Consider the following 25143-nt stretch of genomic DNA (forward strand, 5'->3'; position numbering starts at 1 on the left):
CTCGAGCAGTAGACTCCTCGCTCTCCGACTGGGACTTGGCCCGAATCAACCAATCGTCCAGATACGGGTGCACCAGAATACCCTGCTTCCGCAAGGCCGCCGCCACTACCACCATGATCTTGGAAAAGGTTCGAGGAGCCGTTGCTAATCCGAAAGGTAGAGCACAAAACTGAAAATGCTTCCCTAAAACCGCAAAGCGCAGAAATCGCTGATGAGCGGCCCGAATGGGGATGTGCAGATAAGCCTCCGTCAGATCCAAAGACGTGAGAAACTCCCCTTCCTGCACCGCGACAATGACCGACCTCAATGTCTCCATGCGGAAAGAGGGGACTCTGAGGGCTGCATTGACTGCCTTCAGATCTAAGATAGGCCGAAAGGCATCCTCCTTCTTTGGGACCACAAAATAGATTGAATAGCAGCCCAAGCAGCGCTGAGCGGCGGGAACCGGTACCACCGCCCCCAGACTGATCAGTCGCGCCAAAGTGTCTCGCACTGCTGCCCGCTTGAGCCTCGAATGACAAGGGGAATCCAGGAACCTTTCGGGAAGCGAGCCGTCGAACTCCAGAGCGTATCCGTCTCGCACCACTTCGAGAACCCACTGATCCGATGTGATTTGGGTCCAGTCCTGGTAAAACTGACTCAGCCGAGCCCCTACCCGAACCAGAGCCTGGACCCGCACACCTTCATTGCGAAGTACGCCCCGAAACCTGTCCTCCCACGGAGAAATCACGCCCTCCGCGCCGATTCCCCCGAAAGGACTGTGTTCGCTGAAAGAACCGACCTCTAAAGGCCCCACTAGCCCTCCCGGGCCTATACCGGCGAGCCTCCTTAAACCGACCTCGGGAGGAAGTACCCCTAGACGCCGCCTTAGGACGAAAATCCGGAAGACGAGGGGCCTTGGCATCGCTGAGACCTTTCACCAACTTATCCAAATCCTCACCAAAAAGCATGGACCCCTTAAACGGAAGCGAACAAAGCTTAGCCTTGGAGGCCGCGTCTGCGACCCAACCTCGCAACCACAGTGCCCTACGTGCCCCCACCAGCATAGCCATATTCTTGGCCGAGGCACGGAGCAAATCATAAAGCGCATCAGACAAAAAGGACGATCCCATTTCCAATTTGGCTAATTCCTGTACCCCGGAGGTTCCCACCTCCACCGAATCATCCAGCAGTTTCTCGGCCCAACGGAAACACGCCCTCGCAACCAGCCCCCCACAAACCGAGGCCTGCAGGGCCAGGGCCGACAAATCAAAACTCCGCTTGAGGAAGGCCTCAAGCCTCCTATCCTGGGGATCCCGGAGAGCAGTCCCCCCGTCCACCGGTATAGCCGTGGCTTTTGTAACTGCTGTCACCACCGCATCCACTGTGGGAGCCTTAAAGGAATCTCTATCTTCCTGTGGGAGCGGGTACAGTCTAGACATCGCTTTAGACACTTTACAGGGAGAATCCGGTGAATGCCACTCTTGAAACACCATATCCCGGATGTCCTTATTCATGGGAAAGGACCTAGCCTGCCGCTGAATCCCCTTCACCAAGGGGTCCACCTGTCTAGCTTCCCCCAAAACCGCCTCTGGCTGTTCGAACTTGAGGGTGGAAGAAACCTGCTCAATGAGCTCCGCAAGCTCTTCCCTGTGAAAAATCCTCACTACAGAGGGATCCTCCCCAGGGACCACCAACTCCGGATCCTGAGGACCCTCAAACCCCTCAGGATCCGCGATATCACTCAAAGCACCTTCAGATCCTACAGGGGAGAATCCCTCCTCCTCGTCCCACTCAAAACGAGGCCTCTTAGTCAGTGCCGCACTAGCCCCCTCCCCTAAAGGTGGGGGTCCCGCCTTCCAGGCTTGAAACAGGGTCCATACAAAATCCGGAGGAAAACCAACGCCTCCTGTACCCCCAGGCGCCACCTTCGGAGTCGATCCGGGAGCAGCAGGGCCAAAAACAGCTGATTCCGCGGGACGCGCGGAATCCAAAATGGCGGACGTTCCCGCCAAAACTAAATTCGTTGAAACCGGCCCTGCCGGTGCCCCTGCTGCCCCCGACACCCCCGAACTAGCTGGGACCTCCACTATCAACATCGGGGGTGCCGCCATCGGCGAGGCCTGCTTCGGTTCGCCGCACAGCCAGCACTGACCTCCCGGCGCCTCTATACCTCGGCGCGACAGCGGAGAACTTTGCCTGCCATAACCTCGAAGCACACCACCCGCTGTGCTGACCGGCGCAAACACTCTCTCTCACCGCTTCCCCACAACAATTATCCGCTCTGCTCTCTCTCGCTAGTAATAGGAACGAACCTGCCGTCCGTTCCTATGTACACAAAGCTGCAGACGGCTCTTAAAGAGATATTACCCAGTTTCTTTTTGGCAGCTGAAAAGTGGGGGGCTCTCAAGGCTACAATCATAGAAAGCAGCCGAGGCACAAAGCTGCCAGCATCTCCAAAGAGAGCAGCACAGGGGGAGGGACCTGAACACAGGTGTAACACCCCAGGGGGGAAAACTGGGCCCCACCGGACCCAGGGCCCCGAAGCACTTTTTTTTTTTTTTTTCTACCACGTACAGGGAATACTCCAAACCAATAAATATGGGAATAAGAGAAGAAACCCCTTAACTGTATAATCAAACTACCTCACCAGACTATTGAAGACTGCACAGGCTGTCCATCTACCTCTGCTGAGACTGAGAAAATACTGGCTAGTGGATGTACTGCACAGGTTATATATACAGTATTCAAAAGCTCAGTGTTTCTCAGTCTCCCTCTGCTGGTAGGAGGACATAACCCATGCGTCTTGACCGGTCTGGAGGGTCGTGGAGGAATGGTAAGTTTTTCCAGATTTTCAAAACCTGGCCAAAGATGTTTCAGCAAGTTACAAAACACTAAACAACTACATTAAATGCCAGTGTCTGCTATACTCACAGGCTCAAAAGGTAGCACCATCTCATCTTTTATTCCATATTTCACTCTTAATGCCTGAAAAAGACAGCATTTATAAAATATTCCACATTAGAAAAATATACTCTCAGAACCAATAATAATCAAAATCACTTGCTGCACTAAACTTCATACTGTATTAGATCTAGGCCATAAACAATCATTTTTTGACCGCTAAAACAACTGAAAAAGTGTCATCATTTCAGAGCTAACCTGTTTCTTTTTCAAGTCTCGCAAAGCTGCAATGTCATCAGGGGCATCGGAAGGAACACTAGTGACCACCCCAGTGCCTAAAGAAACAAATGATCAGTATGGGTCCGTACAAACAGGCCATGATCACAGAAACAAAATCCAAAGAAGCAGCGACGCGCGTTACCTTTATCTTCTTTAATCGTGAGCATGGGAAGAGCATAGATTACTTTATAAGATGTTAGCGGGGCAGAGAGTGCAGCGCCCAAAATGTCCTGTACGGGAAAAAAAAATTATCACAACATATTGTTTTTAAGTAATACTGGCTAACATACAAAATCACCGTGACCTTTATTCAACATTGATCCCAAATGCCAGGGAGTCAGTCATTTTGCCTGTGGTGTACAAGGCTGTACATTATTTTGGTAATCATTCTCTCTTTATTCATGTGGGACACGGGGACATCACTAAATTTTATTTTTTTATATTTTTACCATGCAGTCTTCACTTGGAAGTCAGCCTAGGAAACCCCTTAGCATCTTCACTTTAGATTTTTTTTTTGTACTGAAGACTACAGTAGAAAAAGTTCTGAGAAACACAGTCCAGCTGAACAGAACTCAAACTTCAACATCCAGGAGAATAAAATTTCAGAGGAAATCAGAAATTACCAAAACTTTGCCTTGGGCACACCTCCCTGCTGTGCTACCCCTTGCTGTCCCTTCCCAAAATAAGATGGTTAATACTTGAACCACTGACCTCTCCCATCAGCTCTTTGACCACAGGTACTACTCCGTTGTTCTTTGTAAAGCCCTGGTAAGACATGTTCCTGGCTGATCTTTGGCTGCAGACGAAAATGTCATCGTTGGTGGTCTCAAAAGCAATATAGAGCATGTTGGGACGCACCCAGCAATTCGTCTGTCCGAACATGGTTTCTGGCCTCAAGGTCGCTGCCACCAGGAAAATATTTTTTCCTTTAAGGCCACTAAGAATGAAAGAACAAAATATTAAAAACAGTAAGAAAAAAAGGTAATTTCTTTACCTATATTACTCGGCATAAGAGCCAACTCTTCAAAATGAATGAGGGTGCTAAACACAACACAAATTAAGGAGCTTGTTCAATATTGGGGGGGGTGTTCGGCACCCACTGAGCTAGCATCTATGGTCTTCAGCCAAAATTTCACCCCTGTATAGTGGACACTATGTTCTCAAACCTGTGTTAATTCAATCTGTGTGCAAAAATTCTACAAACATTAGATATATAGCACTTTTTCAGAAATGTAATTTGTTCCAAAAGGGTCAAGGACAAAAATTACCACTCAAGTCCATTCCCATTCCCCCCCCCCCCCCCCAAGGGAAGATAAGGTTGAGAACTGGGGAGGGTGCATTTTAAAACAACCATGGTCATTTGCAAAGGGGCTTCTTTCCATTGTGCCTGCAGCTGGCAAGCTGGAAATACTTTGGCAATGACCTGAGTGGAGATTCACATACAAATCTTGACTAAACTGGGGGACTATTTAGCCCATGGCAGGCAGCAGGATTTTCAGTGCTGGGCTGTATCCGGATATCAGCTTTAAATATCTGGGATTTGACAGCCACCAGCACTTACCATTGATATTCAGCTTATTACCTGCATAACAACACCAGCCCAAGGCGGTTTAATAAGACAGGAAACAGCACGGGCCTATCTGGTTCATTATGTGGGCTGAAGCTTGCTGCCATATTGGGTGACCCAAAACAGTCATAGATGCTACTGAAAAATAACAGCACAAGTTTTCAGTTTCAAAACCAAGGAGGTTTAATAAAACAATATAAACCTCACAAGTTTGAGGTTTATATTGTTTTATTAAACCTCCTTGGTTTTGAAATTCTTTCTGCTAGAGGGGAGCTGGGGAGTTTGAGGGGTTTGTTTTGGGCAGGGGCATATCTGGACTTCGCCAGTAGGGGGGGGGGGGGTCCAGAGCCAAGGTGAGGGGGCACATTTTAGCCCCCCCTCCCCGCCGTCAGAACCACCTCCAACTGTCACCCGCCCGTCCGACGACCCTCTCAACCCCCCGCCCGCTGTCGCTTACCTGTGCTAGCGGGGGACCCCAACCCCCGCCAGCCGAAGCCGTCATCCTTCGTTCGTTTGTTCTTTCCGAGTCTGACTCATCTCTGACGACCTGCACATTGTGTACGTGCAGGACGTCAGAGACGAGTCAGACTCAGAAAGAACAAAACAAACGAAGGACGGCGGCTTCGGCTGGCGGGGGTTGGGGTCCCCCGCCAGCACAGGTAGGCGACGGCAGGTTGGCGGCGGGAGGGGGGGTTGCGAGGGCTGTTGGTAGGGGGGGTCCAGGGTCAAATCTATGGGGGCCCTGGACCCCGTGGCCCCATTACAGATACGCCCTGGTTTTGGGTACACCAATATGACAGCTGTGGGGAAACTGGCTTCAACCTTTTTACATCATACTGTCTCCTGTCTTATTAAACTTCCTTGGATCAGCCTTTTTGCTATCCTACCTTTGTCCAGATAGTTAGTGGGCTGAATATTGGTAATTCCAGTCTCCACCCTCGCACTGCCTGGATAGTGCCAACCAGTTTGACCGGATTTTCAGTGATGCTGAAACTCCAGGTATGACCCGGTCAGCGGGACCTATCCAGGTCAAAGCCTCTCCAAATAAGTTCCAATGAATACTGACCTCAGTGTTTATTAGCAGGCAAAATAACTATGATAATTAACCATTTAAACATCAAGTCTGCCATCTATATAGATTTCAGTACTCACCTTAATTTTGGAGGATAAGGATCCAGGACTCTCATTTTTATTAACGTATACTCTTGAGGTCCAACACCCTAAAGCCGGAAAAGAAAAAAAAAAAAAAGACACTTTAAATTAACTGAAAAGTTTTGTAAAAGCATACTTTCTTCTGCCTCTTCCTTCCTTCTACAGCATCAGAAGTAAAAAGATCTCTGTGATTTGCCACTGCCTCATGAGGTTAGTATAGCAAAACACTGTCAATTCCAATTACTCTGCTGGGATTATGCTGTGAAAATCTTAGCTTGCTTTAGAATAAATGATGGGGAAATCCCTACATATGGCCTAGCTAATAAGTCTCCATCTATTGCAGAAGTCCATAAAAACCTGAAGGCAGTAGCAATTTTCATCACACTGATTCCTTAATTATCTATGAGGACAACCTTGGAAGCACTGTGGGTCTACAAAATTCTGAGACATGTAGAACGGGTAAAAGTGAATCAATGTTTTTACTCTTTCAAAAAGTACGACTAAAGGGACACACAATGAAATTATATTGAGGGGCATTTTCAATATGACATCTAAAGTCAGACTTTGGATGTTTTACACTAAACGTTCCAAATCTGAATAGGAAATATAGCCTTTTTTGAAACAACGAAAGGTCTATTTTTTAAATCTGTTTTTTTAAAAATGGTCACATACAAGATGTTTTTGTGCCGTTTATCTGCAACAGGGTGGGAGGAGAGGTAGAACCATGGCTTCCCTACAAAAAATATCACTGGTCCCTAAATTACTTTTGTGGCGAAACAGTGAATTTTCCAGCATATAAGAATATTTCATGGTGTATTTTTCTAGTTTGGCCAGCAGGTGGTGCATGTTTTATGTTTAAAACTTTTACAGAGAAATGAGTGTTCCTTCTTAGTTTAGAAGCAACCTGCAGTGATGTGCAGGGTTGCCAGATGGGCAGTTTTCCCGCCCAATTGGGTGGTTTTCCGCAACCCGCCGCGGGAAACTTTTGCCCACGGCGGGTTGCGGGTTTTTCGGCCGGCGGGGGGGTGGGGCTAACAGCAACAGACGCGGGGTTTGGTGATGTATTGGGCGGGGCGAGGTGACGTATTGGGCGGGGCTGATGACGGAAGGGGCGGGGTGTGTGCGGCTTTTGGGCTGTTTTGGGTGGGAATTTTTTTTTTTTATATGGCAACACTGGTGATGTGGCAAGCTATTTTTTAAAAATGTTGTTCTGGATCACAGACTGGCGCAACTATCGACAGTGGATTTACAGGTAACAGTCACGGCGCAACAGCTGAAATCCCATATTTTGCAGATAAGGCGAGTCACGGACTTTACTGTACACTGGGAAATCCAATATAAAATGGCTGTGCACTTGTACATACCACCGAAGAGAGCCTTTTACATGGGGCTTTCGCCCTGGGGAGAGTGTGCAAAGTGTGGTGCCCCTGGAGCAACTTTGGGTCACATGTTTTGGGCTTGTGTTGACATTCAGAATTTCTGGAAGATGATCCTGGCCTATGTTGCTAAAATATGGGGTCGGCCATGGCACTATGACTCGGCTATGCTCTTTGGACAGCCTAACCTGGGGGCGAAGCCAAGAAAAGGCTATACTGCATTTGCATTGAGAACAATAATCGCTGGCAAGCAGGTGATTTTGACGGAGTGGCTGTCATACCAACCCCCAACCTGGCAGCAGTGGCACACCCGTATGGTACTAATGTTGCACCTGGAACGTATGGCTATAAGGGACTTTGCTCCAAGGTAGCAGAGAAGTTTCAACGAAGATGGAGCCCGTTTTGGGACACTATGACCTCTGCAGCACGTAGTCATCTGCTGAACTTTTGAATTACACTGCCTAACAGGAGGTGATAAGAGGGCACAAGGGAGGGGTTGAAATGGGAGGGTGAGGGGTACTTGGGGGGTAGACTTGAAAAGGATGCAAGATAGTTCCTATACCATGTTTAGTACCGCCTGTGGTTATGCAGCAATGGAATATAGTATATAAGGGGAGGGAGGGGTGAAAATGGAAATATCTGGGTAACTGAGGAACTGTTGATGAAGCACTAATGTTGTTCATGAACCTGTTACATGTGCATAGACGTTTGTGCTACTTTTCAGTTAATAAAAAAGATATAAACATAAAAAATGTTGTTCTGGGCTCCAATTGGCCCAGAAGCTCAAATTCAGTCTCAAAATACTAGATTTTTCTCCAGTCTCAGTTTGGAAGTAGAGCAAGAAAGACCTCTTTGCAGAGACCCTGTGAGCAGTTATATTCTGTAACCTGTGAGAAGCTATATTTCCTGTACTTCCCAGGCACTACCCAGGTAGTGATAAAATGTTTAGTCTTATAAATTGATCCTTATTCAGTTATCTGTTATTTTCCATCTCATTTTATAGTTCACTGTTCAGTATTTTTTATGACAATAAACCAATTTGAGTTTATTGAATCTGCTTGTCCGGCCTAAGAATCCTGGTGATGTGTGTTGGGTCTGTGTTTTCTAGGAAATGTGGGACCACTGGGAGTATGGCCCTAGTAACCTAGAAATCACTGGGGATAACTTGAGAGCGGGAGACTTGCCCAGAGGTGGTTGGGACCCAGTCGGTGGGAGGAGGGTGCTAGTGTAGAGCACATGACCAGGTGCAGGCAGACCTGAGCTGTGCTAGGGATAGACCCTCTAAGTGGCTGCAGGGTTAGCCCCAGGTGAGTGGCTAGGCATTTCATGACAACTTTTTATCTAATCCTAAGATTCAAAGTTGGGCTTTGAGGGGTGCTTATGTTTATAGCTTTCATCAGAGCCTAGTGAAGGCTCCAAGCCGCCGACTACACCAACTTTCTGCTGCCACCAGCAGATGCACAGCTTTATCCAAATGTCTGAAAACCCCAATTACACCAGAAAACAACCCAAAGGTAAAGGTAAAAACCCTGTGTAGTCCAAATAGAAGAAATCTCAGCCGAAGGAAAGAAAACCCCAACTTCCACAGAGGAGAGGCAACAAGGTTGGTTTGTCAGAATTTCATCCCAAAACTGCTGCGTTCGCACCTACTGGCAGAAATAGGAGCCTCTGTCAGGCTCTAAAGAGTGTTAAAAATAATCCCTGAAAATCAAAGGTCCTAGAACGGTTTTTAAAACTTTCTGCAAATAAAATTGAATTAACATGCATAAAGTGAATTTGTGCATGTCAATTATATATTTAACGCATGAATTAAAAAAAAAAAAAAAAAAGTGCAAATGTTTTCCATGTGTACATCACTATTCAGTTACTTAAATACCTCCCCTGTTTGCCTGTCGTGATCCATGCAGGGCTGTCCATCTCTTGGAGAATAAATTGTATATCTAAAAAACACAATACACCGAAGTCAATACAATAGCTACACAGGGATGTACTGCAGTTTATATGACCAGCGTCTAACAGAGAATTCCTAGGCACAGAAGAAGAGGTAGCAATGTTGTTCTTATTGTAAACCTCTAAAAGAGAAAGAGAGAGACTAATGGGCTCGCTTCCTACCTGCTGGGAGACTGAGAAAATACTGAGGCTAAGGTCACATGGCCAGGGCTCCTATGGGCTCTCTAGAGTCAGAGTTTTTCTCAGTCTCCACCTGCTGGTAGGCGAGCACAACCCATCAGTCCAATCCTGGTCCGGTCCGGAGGGACGCTAAGGAAAGTGGATTTTGTTAGACTAAAACACTACCTTCCACCCACTGGTTTCAGACTTCTCTATTTAGGAAGTCTGTTGATGTTCTATGTCACGTTTTGGTAAGGTCAGGGAAACCAAAATATAATAATTAAAAAAAAACCACATTACATTAAGATAATCAATATACATCAGCTTTTTGTTGTTGTTTTTTAAACATCTCTAGCCTGGAAAGAACCTTACTTGGTATTTGAATGCAGAGCTATTAAATCCCATGGATTAAATTATTTAAAAACAAACAAAAAAAAAATTATGACGACCATCCACTTTAAAACTAATGAACCAAGTTGTATTTGTTACAGAATGTGGAAACAAAGTAGTTTAAATTGTGACATCAACAGGGTCTTCTTAAAAAAAAATAAATAAAGACACTAAAGGGAGGAAATTAATTTGACAATAGATAGAGCTGAACGGCAGAACTGTGGCTGTGTAGCTGCTACTGCACCAAAAATGACAGAACACCAACCCCTGATCTAGATGTTCCGAAACTTGATGTCAGGTTGGGTTGAAGATGGCGGTTACGTAATTATGAAGCAATAACAACTGCAGGAACGTGTTTTGGAAAGTCACTTTGGTTTTGCTCCGGACTTGTAAATACTTTCCCTACACAAATTACAGTTTCAATAGGATGGATTTCAAACTTATTACAATCACTACAATGAGCCCAAATGTGAAACCACAGAGCCCAATATTCAGCCAATGGTGGGCAGTGCACTGTCTGCCACCAGCATTAAACCTGGATATTCAATGCCAGTCTGTATCCAGCAACCAGCATTGAAAATCCGGTCAATGCTAACCGCTTAACTTTTTAGCGGTCAAAGATAGGATGCTTAAATGGAAAGTCTATTTTGACTGCTCAGCATAGCCAGTTAGGCACTGAATATATGTGTATAGCCAGCTAGCTGCTAACTGGGATATTAACCAGTTATTTCCTGCCGAATATCCGTGGTTAGGTGCCAAAACTCTATATAACCAGGCAGGAGCCATTCCTGGCTGCTTAAATAGTTTTGAATATTGGGGGTGGGACCCGAGAATAAGCTGAACCGATGAATGAGAAAATTTAGCTCATTAGTAACAGTAACAATGCTGAGCTAGGCCCTGTAATATCTCAGATACTCCCTTATAATCCTATATAATAAAACGGACCTCCAATATTCTGAAGCCGAGAAAGTGAAGCCCTCAAGCCTTGAAGCATTCCTGCAACATTCCGGAACTATGGCTTCAGAACATTGGAGGTGTGTTTTATTATATAGGATGTGCTCGGTGCTTTTCTGTAGCACATGGGGGGAATTTAATATATGCTGTTTAAAGTGGAGGAGTGGCTGGAGGGGGGGCAGGGGAGAGAAGAGCATCGTTGGGTGGGTGGGTGGCTGGAGGGGGGCAAGGGAAAAAGTAGAATCGCTGGGTGGCTGGAGGGGGGACAGAGGAGACACACTCGCACCCAGCAGTCTCACTCTCTGTCACACACACACACACACACACACACACATTCACTCTCTCTCACACACAGTCAATCTCACACATACTCACTCCGAGGAAAACCTTGCTAGCGCCTGTTTCATTTGTGTCAGAAACGGGCCTGTTTTACTAGTTAGTAATATTGATCAATAGAACACTAGGCTAACTTTGATGTATACTGGTAACGTTTGTGGCATACTGATCTCCAATGACCAGGGTTGACGTGTGGAAGGTCATTTTATAACACGGCACCTATGTGGAAAGCCCAAAAAGGTGTCCATTTCCCCTGCAACATAAGCGCCTATATGGTTTTCATAAAATAGACTCAAACAATGAACCCCAGAAACTCACAAATACACACCTGCTCCAAAGATCTGAATGTGCGTATTTTACAAAATGTGTATACATGACAACGCTGCCCAGCAAGTCATCTACCTCGCCACAGGGGTACAAAAGCCATGTTCTACATGTAACAACTACTTTATAAAATTATTCCCCAAGATGAAAAGAACACGCTTACCGTTTGCCAAACTTTATTTTATTCCTTTCCTTTAGGGTCAAGAACTGCCATCGAACAAAGGAATCATAATATGGATTAACATCCGTGGTGATGAAAGAACGGCGCCAGTCAACCTAAAGTCAAACAGGGAAAGTCTGAACATTAAGCTACGGCTCGTCCCCCTCAAGTTCAGCCTGTTCATGCAGGCCCAGGAGGCTTCATCTTTACAGTCAGTGCTCACAAGCACAGATCTTCCTGAGATTCTGGCACAAGTTCCTTCTGGGCCAATATTTTCTGAGGATTTCGGCCCTCTTTCATAATTCAAGGACATGGCATTAACAGACAAACTCATGCTACTGAATACCTTTTTGTTAGTGTTGCAGGTTACAAATGGATTAAATAAAATTTTACAGGAGAAACATACTTGCAATTTGCCTATTTGCTTTGGCTTTTGCAAATGTGTAGCTACTGCTGTTTTGTCCTTTAATTTTTGCAAGTCATTTTATTTTTTTAAATTGATATGCTGCTATTTTGTTTTCCCTGCTGCACTTGTATTACTGTACTATTTTTATGTATTATGTAAAGTTTGTACTATTTTGTTATGTATGTTTTCATGTTAACTGCCTTGAATTATGAGATAGGTAGTCTATAAATTAAAAAAATATATAAAAATAAATGACATTATAGATACTTAAATTCTTTTATTGAATTTGCCCATAAGGAAAATTCTCTCTCAGAGACAGATATATATATATATGAATGAATATCAACAGTTGGTTCACATTCATATCAGCTTCTAAATACAGAGCTCTGAACCCTGACCTTGGAAGGCTACAAACTGGTCTGGTTTTCAAAATAGCCAACTGTTGCCAAAGTACCAGCATTGAAGTCCTAGCCTCAGTATTTAAAGAGTTGAAGAAGATCAACGGACAATTTGCATTTTCTTTGCTAAGCTAGTAACGTGGTAGTTGTTCCTTGTGAACTATTACCTTTAACCCCATGCTCTTCAGATCCTGGACTGTCAGTGGTGGGAAGTAATCCAACCAATGCTCAGCCTCAGAAAACTTCACTATCTCTTCATCAGAAAGGCCCAGGGACTGCATGATTCCCCACTGATACTTGGACGATCCAGACTTAGAAGCAGCTTTACTCTAGGCAAAAGGTTAAAAGCAAAAAAAAAAACACAATAAAATTACAACAAACAAGATGACCCAACATTCTAAAGAACTTTGTTTTCATCTCCTTTGGCCTTTCACTGCTAAGGCTTCCTATTAAGTGCAGTTCAATGTACTATTATGAGAACCAAGTGTTCAAAAAGATTGGGGGGGGGGGGGTGCTGAACTGTATACAAATGACTCCTCCCTGGACAGAGTGAAAAAGAGTTTGTTCAACTTTGGGGGTTCTCCAGTACCACTAACGCCTATGCCGTGTATATATTATCAGCTGGTAGTCCATTCCAACTGCACCCCCATGGCTACGCCACTGGATTACACATCCTTACAATACTGGGCTATACCCTACTTGCTAACTGAACCAACAATACTACCAGTATAAATCTCTCTGCCAGTTAATTCATTTTTAGAAAATACCTTTATTATTTATTTGCTTACAAAACCTAATACCTTAACATATCATTCCTTCATACACACTCATGCACATTTCACAATAAAACCTTAATGGAGCAAACCCACTAATACATGTTATATCCTAACTGTTCAGTACTAGCATCAGAGGAACGTTTTGAACAAATATCCTGCTGAGGTTACTGGGCATTTTGAACAGTTAGGATATAACATGTATTAGTGGGTTTGCTCCATTAAGGTTTTATTGTGAAATGTGTATGAGTGTGCATGAAGGAATGATATGTTAAGGTATTAGGTTTTGTAAGCAAATAAATAATAAAGGTATTTTCTAAAAATGAATTAACTGGCAGAGAGATTTATACTGGATTATACATGAGAGATCTGTAAACACAGGTCCCCAATCATAACCATTACCAACATGCAGAAACCAGGCCAGTTAGATGTGCCTCCAGCACAGACAGGTGGCCCACCAATAAAGATTAACATATGCTCTTTTAACTTCTGACACACCTGCGGTATTAGTCATAAATAACTCATAGCAGAATCATATCATGTATAAGAAACACCACAGACAGTCCCTATTAGTCAAACTATGTGAAACAGTCTAGGAAGAACCCAGGTATATAACCCTAAGACATACAAACACGTTACACTACCTTTTTGCCTTTTGCTTTATCTTTAATGATCAAGTCTTCTTTCTTGGGAGGAACATCTTCCTCCTCTTCATCTTCCTCGGGGAACTGAGGTGGACAGCCATACAGTTCCATTTCTCTCTTCAGTTTGTCTGCACAAGCCTGGACACAGACATAAGCAACCAGCTCTCTTTTAACGGATTAACCATACACGGGTTTTCTATGAATATAGAAGCTCTTTTACCAAGTTGTGCTAAAAAGTAGCTTGCACTGTGGTCAGCGCATGGGTTTCCATATGCTGCGGCCACTTTTAGCCCAGCGGTAAAATGGCCGCATTGCCATATATTTCTTTAATGGCCACGTGCTAATTTCCCAGCGCATGGCCGTTACCGGGACAGCCCTTACTGACACCTATTTTGTTGGAGCTAAAGGCTCCCGCACTAACCCCGCAGTAACCGGGCAGCACGCAGCAACGTGCCCGATTAGCGCAAGGCACACCTACTCTCTGGCCATAGCCACGGCTGCCATGCTGAAAAATAAAAAAATAATTTTTCAGCACGGGATTAGTGCACGCTGATGGGTGTATTCTGCGGAAGTGCTGTTTGCTGAATGGTAGGCACAAGGCTACTGCCTACTACACCTTAGTAAATGGGCCCCATAGTACATTAAAAGAAACCAGCTATGCATTTCTACAAAGCAAACAAGTTTCTGCAACCTACTACACTCCCTTCATGCCTATGGAAGAGACTTAAGCGGGTAACTATATAACTGGGTGCCTCAAGATTGCGAGGTCTCCGAGGTAGGAGTCTAGTTCTATGGGAACCTGCACAGTCAGATTCACTTATAGAATACTAGCATAACCCAATAGCAGTACACTTAACACTCATATGACCGCAGTCGTGCTAGACACTGCCCAGGTATAACAGCACACGTGCATCGCGTATTGAATTCTCTAAGTTGCGGGTTCAACTGGGAGCCTCACCCAGGTACCCACCCCCTTCTATTTATCTGCTAGGCGCCCTGCCAGCACTTTTTCAGATAGGTGCGCACTTGGGCACAGAAGTATTCTAGACACGTACACGAAAATGAGGTGCGTACACGCAGGTGCCTAGACATGTACACATAAGAGGTGCGTTCATGCCAGCAGCTAGATTATACAATCGCCCTTTAAAGCCTTATCACAGTATCACCTCTGGCCACTATTCTATTGGTGTTTTTTCAATCTATGTAATTTGGATGGTTAACAGTACAACTTTTCTACCTTCTATATCGATTCCTGGTTCATCTCTTCCCTTCCTAACTGCACCCCATTCTTGTTTGGCAGCTTTGCTCGATTAATCCCACCCTCTAACTTGTTTTCCCTTCTTCCCAATAATATCCTCACGGATTTTACTCCAAGCCTCTTGTTCATTTTATCATCTGTAAGCTCCAATAAGCAGGGACTACTATGTGCATTTGTACAGCCTGGTAACACTAACCAAATGACAAAACAAGATTTGTTGCAGTTCCAAAAATTCCAGGTCAGACAGAGCAGAGAAAATAAATCTCTTGAATGACTGATAAAACAGTGGAGCACCAAATCTAAAGAAAAATAACCTCCATGGTCAGTTCCAGTATAGATATACAGCAGCATAATTCTATGGATACATCAGGACAGAATCAAGCAGCACTTGCTTTATTAACACACAGAAAGAAAAAAAAATACTAATTTTAAAAAATCACCACTCACAATTCTTACTAAAAGGGTCATTTCTAAACCCGAGTTAGTAAAGGAAAACAGTACCTTGATGGGCATTCCAGTGCAGTGAAGGCCAAAAGGGAACAGGCAGCGTTTTCCTTTCAGTCTCTGAAACCCAACTGCAAACTACAAGACAAAACAGTTCTGAGCAGTAATCAGTAGACCATTAAACCAAGAAGAGATCTATATGAGAGTCTGCTGAAAGGCAGTGGACACGAGATTGCATTAATGTACACAGACTTAGGGTGAACACTGGAAGAAAAAGCATGACAGAGCAGTTTTATTAACCACAATAAAAGGATCCAAATAAAGACATACTGGGGAGAAAAAAAAAAAAAAAACAGGTAACAGGCTGTTTGCACCATTTGGGTCAAATTTTGCAGCAGAGTTGTCAAACCTCAGTCCTCCATGGCCACAATCCAGTCAGAATTTCCCCAATAAATATGCATGAGATCTCTTTGCATGCACTGCCTCCATTGTATGCGAACAAATCTCATGCATATTCATTGGGGAAATCCTGAAAACCCTGGTGAAGGTTTTAGAGGTTACCCCAGTGCTCAGGATGTCCTACTGAGAGCGCGTATCAAGTCTAAAATATTTGCCAGACATTTAACTTGATGCAATTTGCACCATTCTCAAGTTCAGGGACTACTTAAAAGTTTCCTGGTAATAGGATTACATTTTCCAAATTTGATTTGGTCAGATAAACAGAATTACACAGGAAATGACATCCATACCTCACATTTAGACAAAGAAAACGTGTGTCCCAGATGGAGGCGTCCATTCATGTACGGATATGGGAAGGTCACAAGATACTTTCCTGTGCTGTGAAAATATTAGAAGCAAATATCCAATAACAAATAATACATTAAAAAAAAAAAATCTACAATCAAATCAGATTAAAAGAAATGTAATAACATGTCCAGCTAGTAAAGAGTTTGACATTGACATGTTTACTTTAGAAGCCAGAAAGGAGGGAGGCAGAATATGGCATGAATTAATGTATAAGAAATAAACCTTTTTAAGCAAATAAGAATATGTAGAACTAGGGGTCATGATATGATGCTTCAAGAAAGGAGAGAGTCAGAAAACCAGGAATTTTTCTTTTGTACAGAAAGGATTGAGGGTACCTGGACTGCCCTCAAGAGAAGGGGGTGAAGACAATGATAACAAAATTCAAAACAAGCATGTGGATAGACAGAGAAGTCTTAGTGGAGGGAGGACTGTAATGAAGCACTGACTAATAATCTGCTTAGCGGCACAAGAAAACTCAAGCTTCCAAAGGACGGGATGACCTACAGTTGTGTGTAAAAATTTAGGCACCCTTGGTTCAATGCAGTCCTAAGTAAACAGCAGCCAACAAAACAATAAAATATAGGGGGGGAAAAAAACCTCTACATGGTCCAAATTTAAACACAATTCTGCAAACTTTACGCATAATTACTAGTTATTTGCAGGGTTTGGGTTTTTTTTTTTTTTTTTTACATATTCCAAATAAAAAACAGCAAATATGACAGGTGCACAACTTTAGATGCACAAAGCTGACAAAGTATAACACCTCCTTTTAGCAGGAAATAACAGTTTACAAGTATTTCCCGTAGCTAGCTAAGAATCTTTCTATTCTTGCTTTTCGAGAGTTTCCCTGACAACCAGGGGAGACTATTTCAAATCCTGTGGATGTTCCTGGTGATCTTAGACAAGTCACTTACCCCTCCACAAACTCAGATATATAAACTTAGATTCTAAGTCCACCAGGCAGAGGGAAATAGCTAGTGTACCTGATTGTACTTCACCTTGAGCTACTACTGAAAAAAAAAGTTGTGAGCAAAATCCAAATAAAGAGCGAGATGGGACCAGCTTGTTGTTGGATGAGGTTGATCACCCACCCTAATTCCTGGAGAAAATGGACCACCCTTCTCATGGCCTCCTCGTGCTCTTTGTATAAACTTTGCTTGAATGAACCATCGTCCAAATAGGAAAGCAACAACACTCCCGACTTCCTCAACACAGCTGCCATTACCACCATTACCTTAGCGAACATCCTTGGAACTATGGCTAACCCAAATGGGAACACTCAGAACTGTAAATGCTGCCCAAGACGGCAAATCAGAGAAACCTCCACTATTTCATCTGAATTGTAATATGCAGATAGACCTCCTTAAAATATAGGGAGGTGAGATACTGTCCCTGATACACAGCGACTACCATTGACCATGATGCTTCCATTTGAAAACTGGAGACCTTTAGCGCTGTAAGCCTGCTTTAGATCCAAGTTCTTTATATGGCTACTCCCTCCTATCTGGCTTCTCTGATTAAACTATATACACCTTTCTGTACACTCCGGTCATTGACTGACAACAGGCTAGTCATTCCATCTCCATCCAAGGCTAGATGGGAGTCTACATGCACATCTGCATTTTATTTCCTTGCGCCAGCACTTTGGAACTCGCTCCCACAGTATTTATGTCTGGCGAAGTCTTACACGACCTATTTTTTCTAACTGGCTTTTGACCACTAATTACCGAACTGTCCTGTAGCAAGAAGGTTAATCCCTTGAGTGATTATGAAATGAGCTATTTTATTATTTTTAGACTATCCCTGCTATGCGGTTGGCGGTTATCTGTTGTGTGGATTGTGATATGAATGTTTGTGCTTTCCTATTAAGCTTTGGCTGGAAACTTTTATTGAAGTTTTATTCTAATGTGTTAACTTTTGATTCGTCTCAATTAGAAATGGTATAACAAACCTGATAAACGTCCACTTTTCTGAGCACCACCAAGTAAAGAGAGTTCTTGTCTGTCTCTCTCGCCAAACAAAACTGGAGCCACTGTCCTTAGTTGTATCCATCTGTCCATCACCCTTTTGACTGACCCCTTATCAGATGATCAGCAAGGCAACTCCAGGAAGGCACAGGGCAGAGACAATGAGCTCAAGAACCCATTAGACTGCGGTTTTCTCGGCCCATCTCCAGCAGAAATACCAGGGACAGCCTCCTAACACCAGAATCTTGGATCCCCTTGAGCTCACTTTATTCTTTGTGAAGCTGAGGCGCCTCCCCCCATGCCCTCAGCACATCTGATTCTTTGTCTTCTCCCTCCACCCCAAAGGAGTTCCTCCTTGACCAATACAGAGTTTACTGGGAACTACTGATATCTTGAGATGGTACCTTCTCATTTCCCAGAAGCATCCTCTGGTGATGGAAACCGGCATAGTCAACTTGGCTCAGTCCTCTAGGAGCCAAGGAATCTTAGATTCCTCAAGGTCCTTAACCAGCTTTGCACCTACCCTTGAACAACAACTTGCTCAGCCAGGTCTCCAAGGCCAAATCTGATGACCAAAACGTAAGCCACAGGAAGTGGAAGAGAGGTGAAGGAGTAGCCTAATGGTTAGTGCAATGGGCTTTGATCCTGGCAACCTGGGTTCTATTATCACTGCAGCTCCTTGTCATCTTGAACAAGTCACTTAACCCTCCATTGCCCCAGGTACAAAAAACAAAAAACAACCACCACACAAACTTAGTGAGCCCTCTAGGGACAGAGAAAATACCTGCATATAATGTGTACAGCACTGTGTATGTCTAGTAGCGCTACAGAAATTATTAGTAGTAGTAGAAGTAAGTGATGTGCGGACACCAACAGAACCATAATCTTTGCTGATGTTTGAAGGAAGGCTGTTCCCATTTCGAGGCATGCTGCTTCCAATCCTTCCCCTGCTGATTTAGGCAGGAATCCCTCAGGCAACTGTTGAGCCCACAAACCACCGCCTGCAAGGCAAGAGCTACCCGACACCTCAAGGGCTTGCTTCAGCAGTGCCTCCATCCGATGGTTCTGTGGATCCTTTAGGACTGCACCTCTTCCATTGGTATGGTGATATACTTGGTTACTGCAGGCACCAATGTGTCCCACTTTCGGAAGATGCAATTTCTTGCCCTCTCTGGGGATCAGGTACAGTCTTGCCATTAATTGACTCATTTTGAGCTCTGCATCTGGAACCTGCCATTCCGCCATAATCATCTTCCTGATCACTCTGTGCACAGGGAAGGCTTTGGCTGGCTTCCTGAAACAGATGACGAGTGTGATGCTCTCGGACCCTTGCCCCATTTATAACTTGATTTTTTTTTTTTTCTATTATTCAACTCCTTGGTTTGTGGAATGGGAAAAAAACCCCAACTGTTCCACGGGTAACTGCCTACCACAAATTACCTCCTGGCTTGGAACCATCTGTTGGAGACTGACAAATAATGGCTAGCTGTGGACTGCATGGAGCCCATTTGTGAGAGAAAGTTTTGTCCGTAGTTCCCAGCCTCCAACTACTGGCAGGGCAGCATATAACCACACAACTAGACTGGTCTGGAGTGACAATTAGAATTACTTCAAATATTAAACTTGTGATATATTACCTGGTCTTATTCTCTGGATCTAAAGCATTGACCTCAAACACTTTCTCGGCCTCCCATCTTGCTTGGATTTCTTTTTCAACCTTCCTTAGAAAGTCTAATTTTGCTGTTCCCTTTCGTTCCTATTGAAACGAAGGAAAACATTTTCGTAATCATTTTACATCATCTTACTGCAATAACTGACAAGAAATTCTACACAAACTGGCACAGATATCTTTCACTCATTAACTTTATACTAATGTTCAGAGTAAGGTGCTTGTATTTATTTCCTATGTACCTCATCAGCCTAGGTGCCCTGTTAGATATGTACCCACTTAAGAAGTAGTCTATAATTACATGCATTTTAACAGCATGCATATACTAATACTTGGAGATCATGATTTGAATAGACCAAAGAAAACCTATACTTTTCAATCATTATTAGTTGTAGTAACTGTCTGCCTTATCATTCACATTAAAAAATTCTAAGGCACATTGGAGGTCTTTTACTAAGCCACGGTAGCATTTTTTTAGTGCATGCTGCATGGTAAATGCTAGAGACGCCCATAGTAATATATGGTCATCTCTAGTGTTTAGCACGTATTAGAAAAAAGGGAAAAAAGACTAAACGTCAGCCGGCGTGGCTAAACAGTAAGATAAAGGAAATCATTAGAGCCAAAAAACAATCCTTCAGAAAGTGGAGAAGAGAACCAACTGAAAGTAACAGGATAGATCATAAGGAATGCCAAGCCAAATGCAAAGCGGAGATAAGGAGGGCAAAAAAGGACTTTGAGAAGAAATTAGCGTTGGAAGCAAAAATACATAGTAAAAACTTTTTAGATACATTAAAAGCAGGAAACCGGCCAAAGAGTCGGTTGGGCCGCTGGACGAAAATGGTGTTAAAGGGGCGATCAAGGAGGACAAAGCCGTAGCGGAGAAATTAAATGAATTCTTTGCTTCGGTCTTCACCGAGGAGGATTTGGGGGGGACACCGGTGCCGGAAAGAATATTTGAAGCGGGGGAGTCGGAGAAACTAAACAAATTCTCTGTAACCTTGGAGGATGTAATGGGTCAGTTCAGCAAGCTGAAGAGTAGTAAATCACCGGGACCTGATGGTATTCATCCCAGAGTATTAATAGAACTAAAAAATGAACTTGCGGAGCTACTGTTAGAAATATGCAATCTGTCCCTAAAATCGAGTGTAATACCGGAAGACTGGAGGGTAGCCAATGTTACTCCGATTTTTAAGAAAGGTTCCAGAGGAGATCCGGGAAATTATAGACCGGTGAGTCTGACGTCGGTGCCGGGCAAGATGGTGGAGGCTATTATTAAGAATAAAATTGCAGAGCATATACAAAAACATGGACTGATGAGACAAAGTCAGCACGGATTTAGTGAAGGGAAGTCTTGCCTCACCAATCTAATGCATTTTTTTGAGGGGGTAAGCAAACATGTGGACAATGGGGAGCCGGTTGATATTGTATATCTGGATTTTCAGAAGGCGTTTGACAAAGTGCCGCACGAAAGACTCCTGAAGAAATTGCAGAGTCATGGAATCGGAGGTAGGGTATTATTATGGATTAAGAACTGGTTGAAAGATAGGAAGCAGAGAGTAGGATTGCGTGGCCAGTATTCTCAGTGGAGGAGGGTAGTTAGTGGGGTCCCGCAGGGGTCTGTGCTGGGTCCGTTGCTTTTTAATGTATTTATAAATGACCTAGAGATGGGAATAACTAGTGAGGTAATTAAATTCGCCGATGACACAAAATTATTCAGGGTCGTCAAGTCGCAGGAGGAATGTGAACGATTACAGGAGGACCTTGCGAGACTGGGAGAATGGGCGTGCAAGTGGCAGATGAAGTTCAATGTTGACAAGTGCAAAGTGATGCATGTGGGTAAGAGGAACCCGAATTATAGCTACGTCTTGCAAGGTTCCGCGTTAGGAGTTACGGATCAAGAAAGGGATCTGGGTGTCGTCGTCGATGATACGCTGAAACCTTCTGCTCAGTGTGCTGCTGCGGCTAGGAAAGCGAATAGAATGTTGGGTGTTATTAGGAAGGGTATGGAGTCCAGGTGTGCGGATGTTATAATGCCGTTGTATCGCTCCATGGTGCGACCGCACCTGGAGTATTGTGTTCAGTACTAGAATTGGAAAAGGTACAGCGAAGGGCGACGAAAATGATAGTGGGGATGGGACGACTTTCCTATGAAGAGAGGCTGAGAAGGCTAGGGCTTTTCAGCTTGGAGAAGAGACGGCTGAGGGGAGATATGATAGAAGTGTATAAAATAATGAGTGGAATGGATCGGGTGGATGTGAAGCGACTGTTCACGCTATCCAAAAATACTAGGACTAGAGGGCATGAGTTGAAGCTACAGTGTGGTAAATTTAAAACGAATCGGAGAAAATTTTTCTTCACCCAACGTGTAATTAGACTCTGGAATTCATTGCCGGAGAACGTGGTACGGGCGGTTAGCTTGACGGAGTTTAAAAAGGGGTTAGATAGATTCCTAAAGGACAAGTCCATAGACCGCTATTAAATGGACTTGGAAAAATTCCGCATTTTTAGGTATAACTTGTCTGGAATGTTTTTACGTTTGGGGAGCGTGCCAGGTGCCCTTGACCTGGATTGGCCACTGTCGGTGACAGGATGCTGGGCTAGATGGACCTTTGGTCTTTCCCAGTATGGCACTACTTATGTACTTATGTACTTATGTACTTTTAGCACATGCCAAAAATGCTACCGCAGCTTAGTAAAAGGCCCTAATTATCCTAATACACAATAATACTAAATGAACATTTTAAGACAGTCAAGGGAGGTAAGACCTTTGGAGCCAAAATTATGCAATATTTTGACACCCACCAGACAGGACTTAAATATCTGGGATTTCTATCACATAAACCATAAAATGATATTGCTTTGTTACTCTCTTATCACCCATTCATCTCTCCCTGTCTCTAACCCACCCAGTTCTCCCTGTTTCTCACCTAACCCAATCAGCCCTCTTCCTGTGAGGCTGTCATTGGAATGCTTTTGTTTCACTTAAACTTATCAACATTTGTTCATTTTTGATCTGAAAAAGGTATTGCCTTCCAAAGCAAAACAAAATAATGTATTAGGTTATCCAACAAAAGAATGTCATCTTATTCTCTTTTCAATATTTTGTTTTATTTCTATTTATTACCTCACTAATGCCAACATTAGCTCTATGCCCCGTTTCATATGAAAATCTCCTAACCCCCACCAAATGCGACTATGCCACAGTCTGATGATGAAAGATACAGGCAAGCATTGCCTCCTTTAACCCTTAAGATGCACCAAGCTAAGAAGCATCTACAAACATATGGACGGTCTCCCAGGGATTATTTTTGGACCCAAACTATAGATGACGGACTGACTCAATGAATGTCACTTAGGCTATGTAGGAACTTCCTCGCGAAGGCCTACTCACCGTCATTCTGTACCGAGAAAACAATCAATAGCTGCCGGCAGGGCACAAGGAGAGCTGAACAAACGCTCCTCTTAACACGTTGCTCTGCCGAGCTGCTCCAAGGAAGCGGAATAGAGTCAGACGAGTCCTACCCTGCAAGCACCGAGGGCTAGAGGTTGATCCCCGGATGTGCAGGCACCATGACCAATGGAAACGCGGATGTGCGGCAGCTAGCCAGTGCCCACGCGGTGGAGGCGATGAGTGACTGTTGAGGAGGTAGCAAGATAGGTGGAGGGAGCGCGACAGCCTGACCTCTTAACCTGATCTATGGGATAAGATGCTGCTTCTCTTAAAGGAGCCGGGGCGCCGTCCTGCTGGAATACTGAAAGTGGGAGGGGAAAGGGAGTGTCAATCTCTCTCCTCAACCCCTTACCAATGGATTAGGTTAGAGAAGGCAGAGGCGGCCTTTTATTATCAACATGTACCTACGGACCATCCTATTTTCTTCTTCCCCGTTCCTCCTATTCTAACTAATTTTATTAGGAGCCAACTCTGTGGGTGCTTGAGGAAATTCCTTTTATGTGTCCAGGGAAAGGTTATTTCCACTGGGCTTAGCACCCCCAATAATTTTGAAAAGTTATTTGAATTTAATTTAATTGCATTGTAAGCCACTTTGAGCCTGCACAACTGTGGGAAAAACGTGGGGTATAAATGTACAATAAATAAATAAATATCCCCAACATAGGAGCTACTACTACTACTACTTATCATTTCTATAGGGCTACTAGACCTATGCAGGGCTGTACACTTGAACATGAAGAGACAGTCCCTGCTTGACAGAGCTTACAATCTAATTAGGACAGACAAACAGGACAAACAAGAGATAAGGGAATATTAAAGTGAGGAGCTGCTAACAACCAATTATTAGTAAACGGGGGTTCTCTGATATCTTTGATACCTCTGCTATCTTCAAGCTGCTGTTTTTTAAGATAAGTGTTCTTAGAAACACTAGTTTTTTCATGAGATTATATATTGTTTGAAAAAAAGAAATATAAGAATGAAACAAATAGTTGTAAAACAATGAGGAGAGCCTATGAAGATTTGCACCACACCATTTCGCTTATTGCGATAGAACAAATGTGTGTTCTGATGGTTGTGTGAGGCAGTTAGATCTGATGTTCTCCAGATACTAGAATGTTACTTATTATGACCTGTGCTCCATATTGATGTCTGGGACATGTTTATGTATAACAACCAATTATTGGGGGTGTTGATGCCTCTGTATAAGTCGTTGGTGAGGCCCCATCTAGAGTATTGTGTTCAGTTTTGGAGGCCGTATCTTGCTAAGGATGTAAAAAGAATTGAAGCAGTGCAAAGAAAAGCTACGAGAATGGTATGGGATTTGCGTAACAAGACGTATGAGGAGAGACTTGCTGACCTGAACATGTATACCCTGGAGGAAAGGAGAAACAGGGGTGATATGATACAGACGTTCAAATATTTGAAAGGTATTAATCCGCAAACGAACCTTTTCCGGAGATACGAAGGCGGTAGAACGGGAGGACATGAAATGAGATTGAAGGGGGGCAGACTCAAGAAAAATGTCAGGAAGTATTTCTTCACGGAGAGAGTGGTGGATGCTTGGAATGCCCTCCCGCGGGAGGTGGTGGAGAGGAAAACGGTAACGGAATTTAAACATGCGTGGGATAAACATAAAGGAATCCTGTTCAGAAGGAAAGGATCCTCAGGAGCTTAACCGAGATTGGATAGTAGAGCCGGTAGTGGGAGGCGGGGCTGGAGGTTGGGAGGCCGGGATAGTGCGGGGCAGACTTATACGGTCTGTGCCAGAGCCGGTGGTGGGAGGCGGGGATAGTGCT

At 44.0% G+C, this 25143-nt stretch overlaps 1 protein-coding gene across 1 annotated transcript in view; it reads right to left on the minus strand.

The window, feature by feature from the left end:
- The window catches only part of LARS1 (leucyl-tRNA synthetase 1), a 64174-nt gene extending 40646 nt beyond the window's left edge, over positions 1–23528 (minus strand). The window contains exons 1-13 of the mRNA XM_030211792.1: positions 23288–23528; positions 19865–19983; positions 16203–16290; positions 15511–15591; positions 13752–13889; positions 12502–12663; positions 11534–11646; positions 9134–9197; positions 5882–5949; positions 3874–4099; positions 3305–3392; positions 3142–3218; positions 2914–2967 (exon numbers count right to left, since the gene is read on the minus strand). Coding sequence (XP_030067652.1) covers positions 2914–2967; positions 3142–3218; positions 3305–3392; positions 3874–4099; positions 5882–5949; positions 9134–9197; positions 11534–11646; positions 12502–12663; positions 13752–13889; positions 15511–15591; positions 16203–16290; positions 19865–19983; positions 23288–23293 — 1284 coding nt within the window. The 5' untranslated portion in view covers positions 23294–23528. The remainder of the gene's footprint in view (positions 1–2913; positions 2968–3141; positions 3219–3304; positions 3393–3873; positions 4100–5881; positions 5950–9133; positions 9198–11533; positions 11647–12501; positions 12664–13751; positions 13890–15510; positions 15592–16202; positions 16291–19864; positions 19984–23287) is intronic.
- Positions 23529–25143: the final 1615 nt, after the last annotated feature.

Source organism: Microcaecilia unicolor, chromosome 8 (assembly GCF_901765095.1).
Source record: "Microcaecilia unicolor chromosome 8, aMicUni1.1, whole genome shotgun sequence".
Classification (NCBI taxonomy): Eukaryota; Metazoa; Chordata; class Amphibia; order Gymnophiona; family Siphonopidae; genus Microcaecilia; species Microcaecilia unicolor.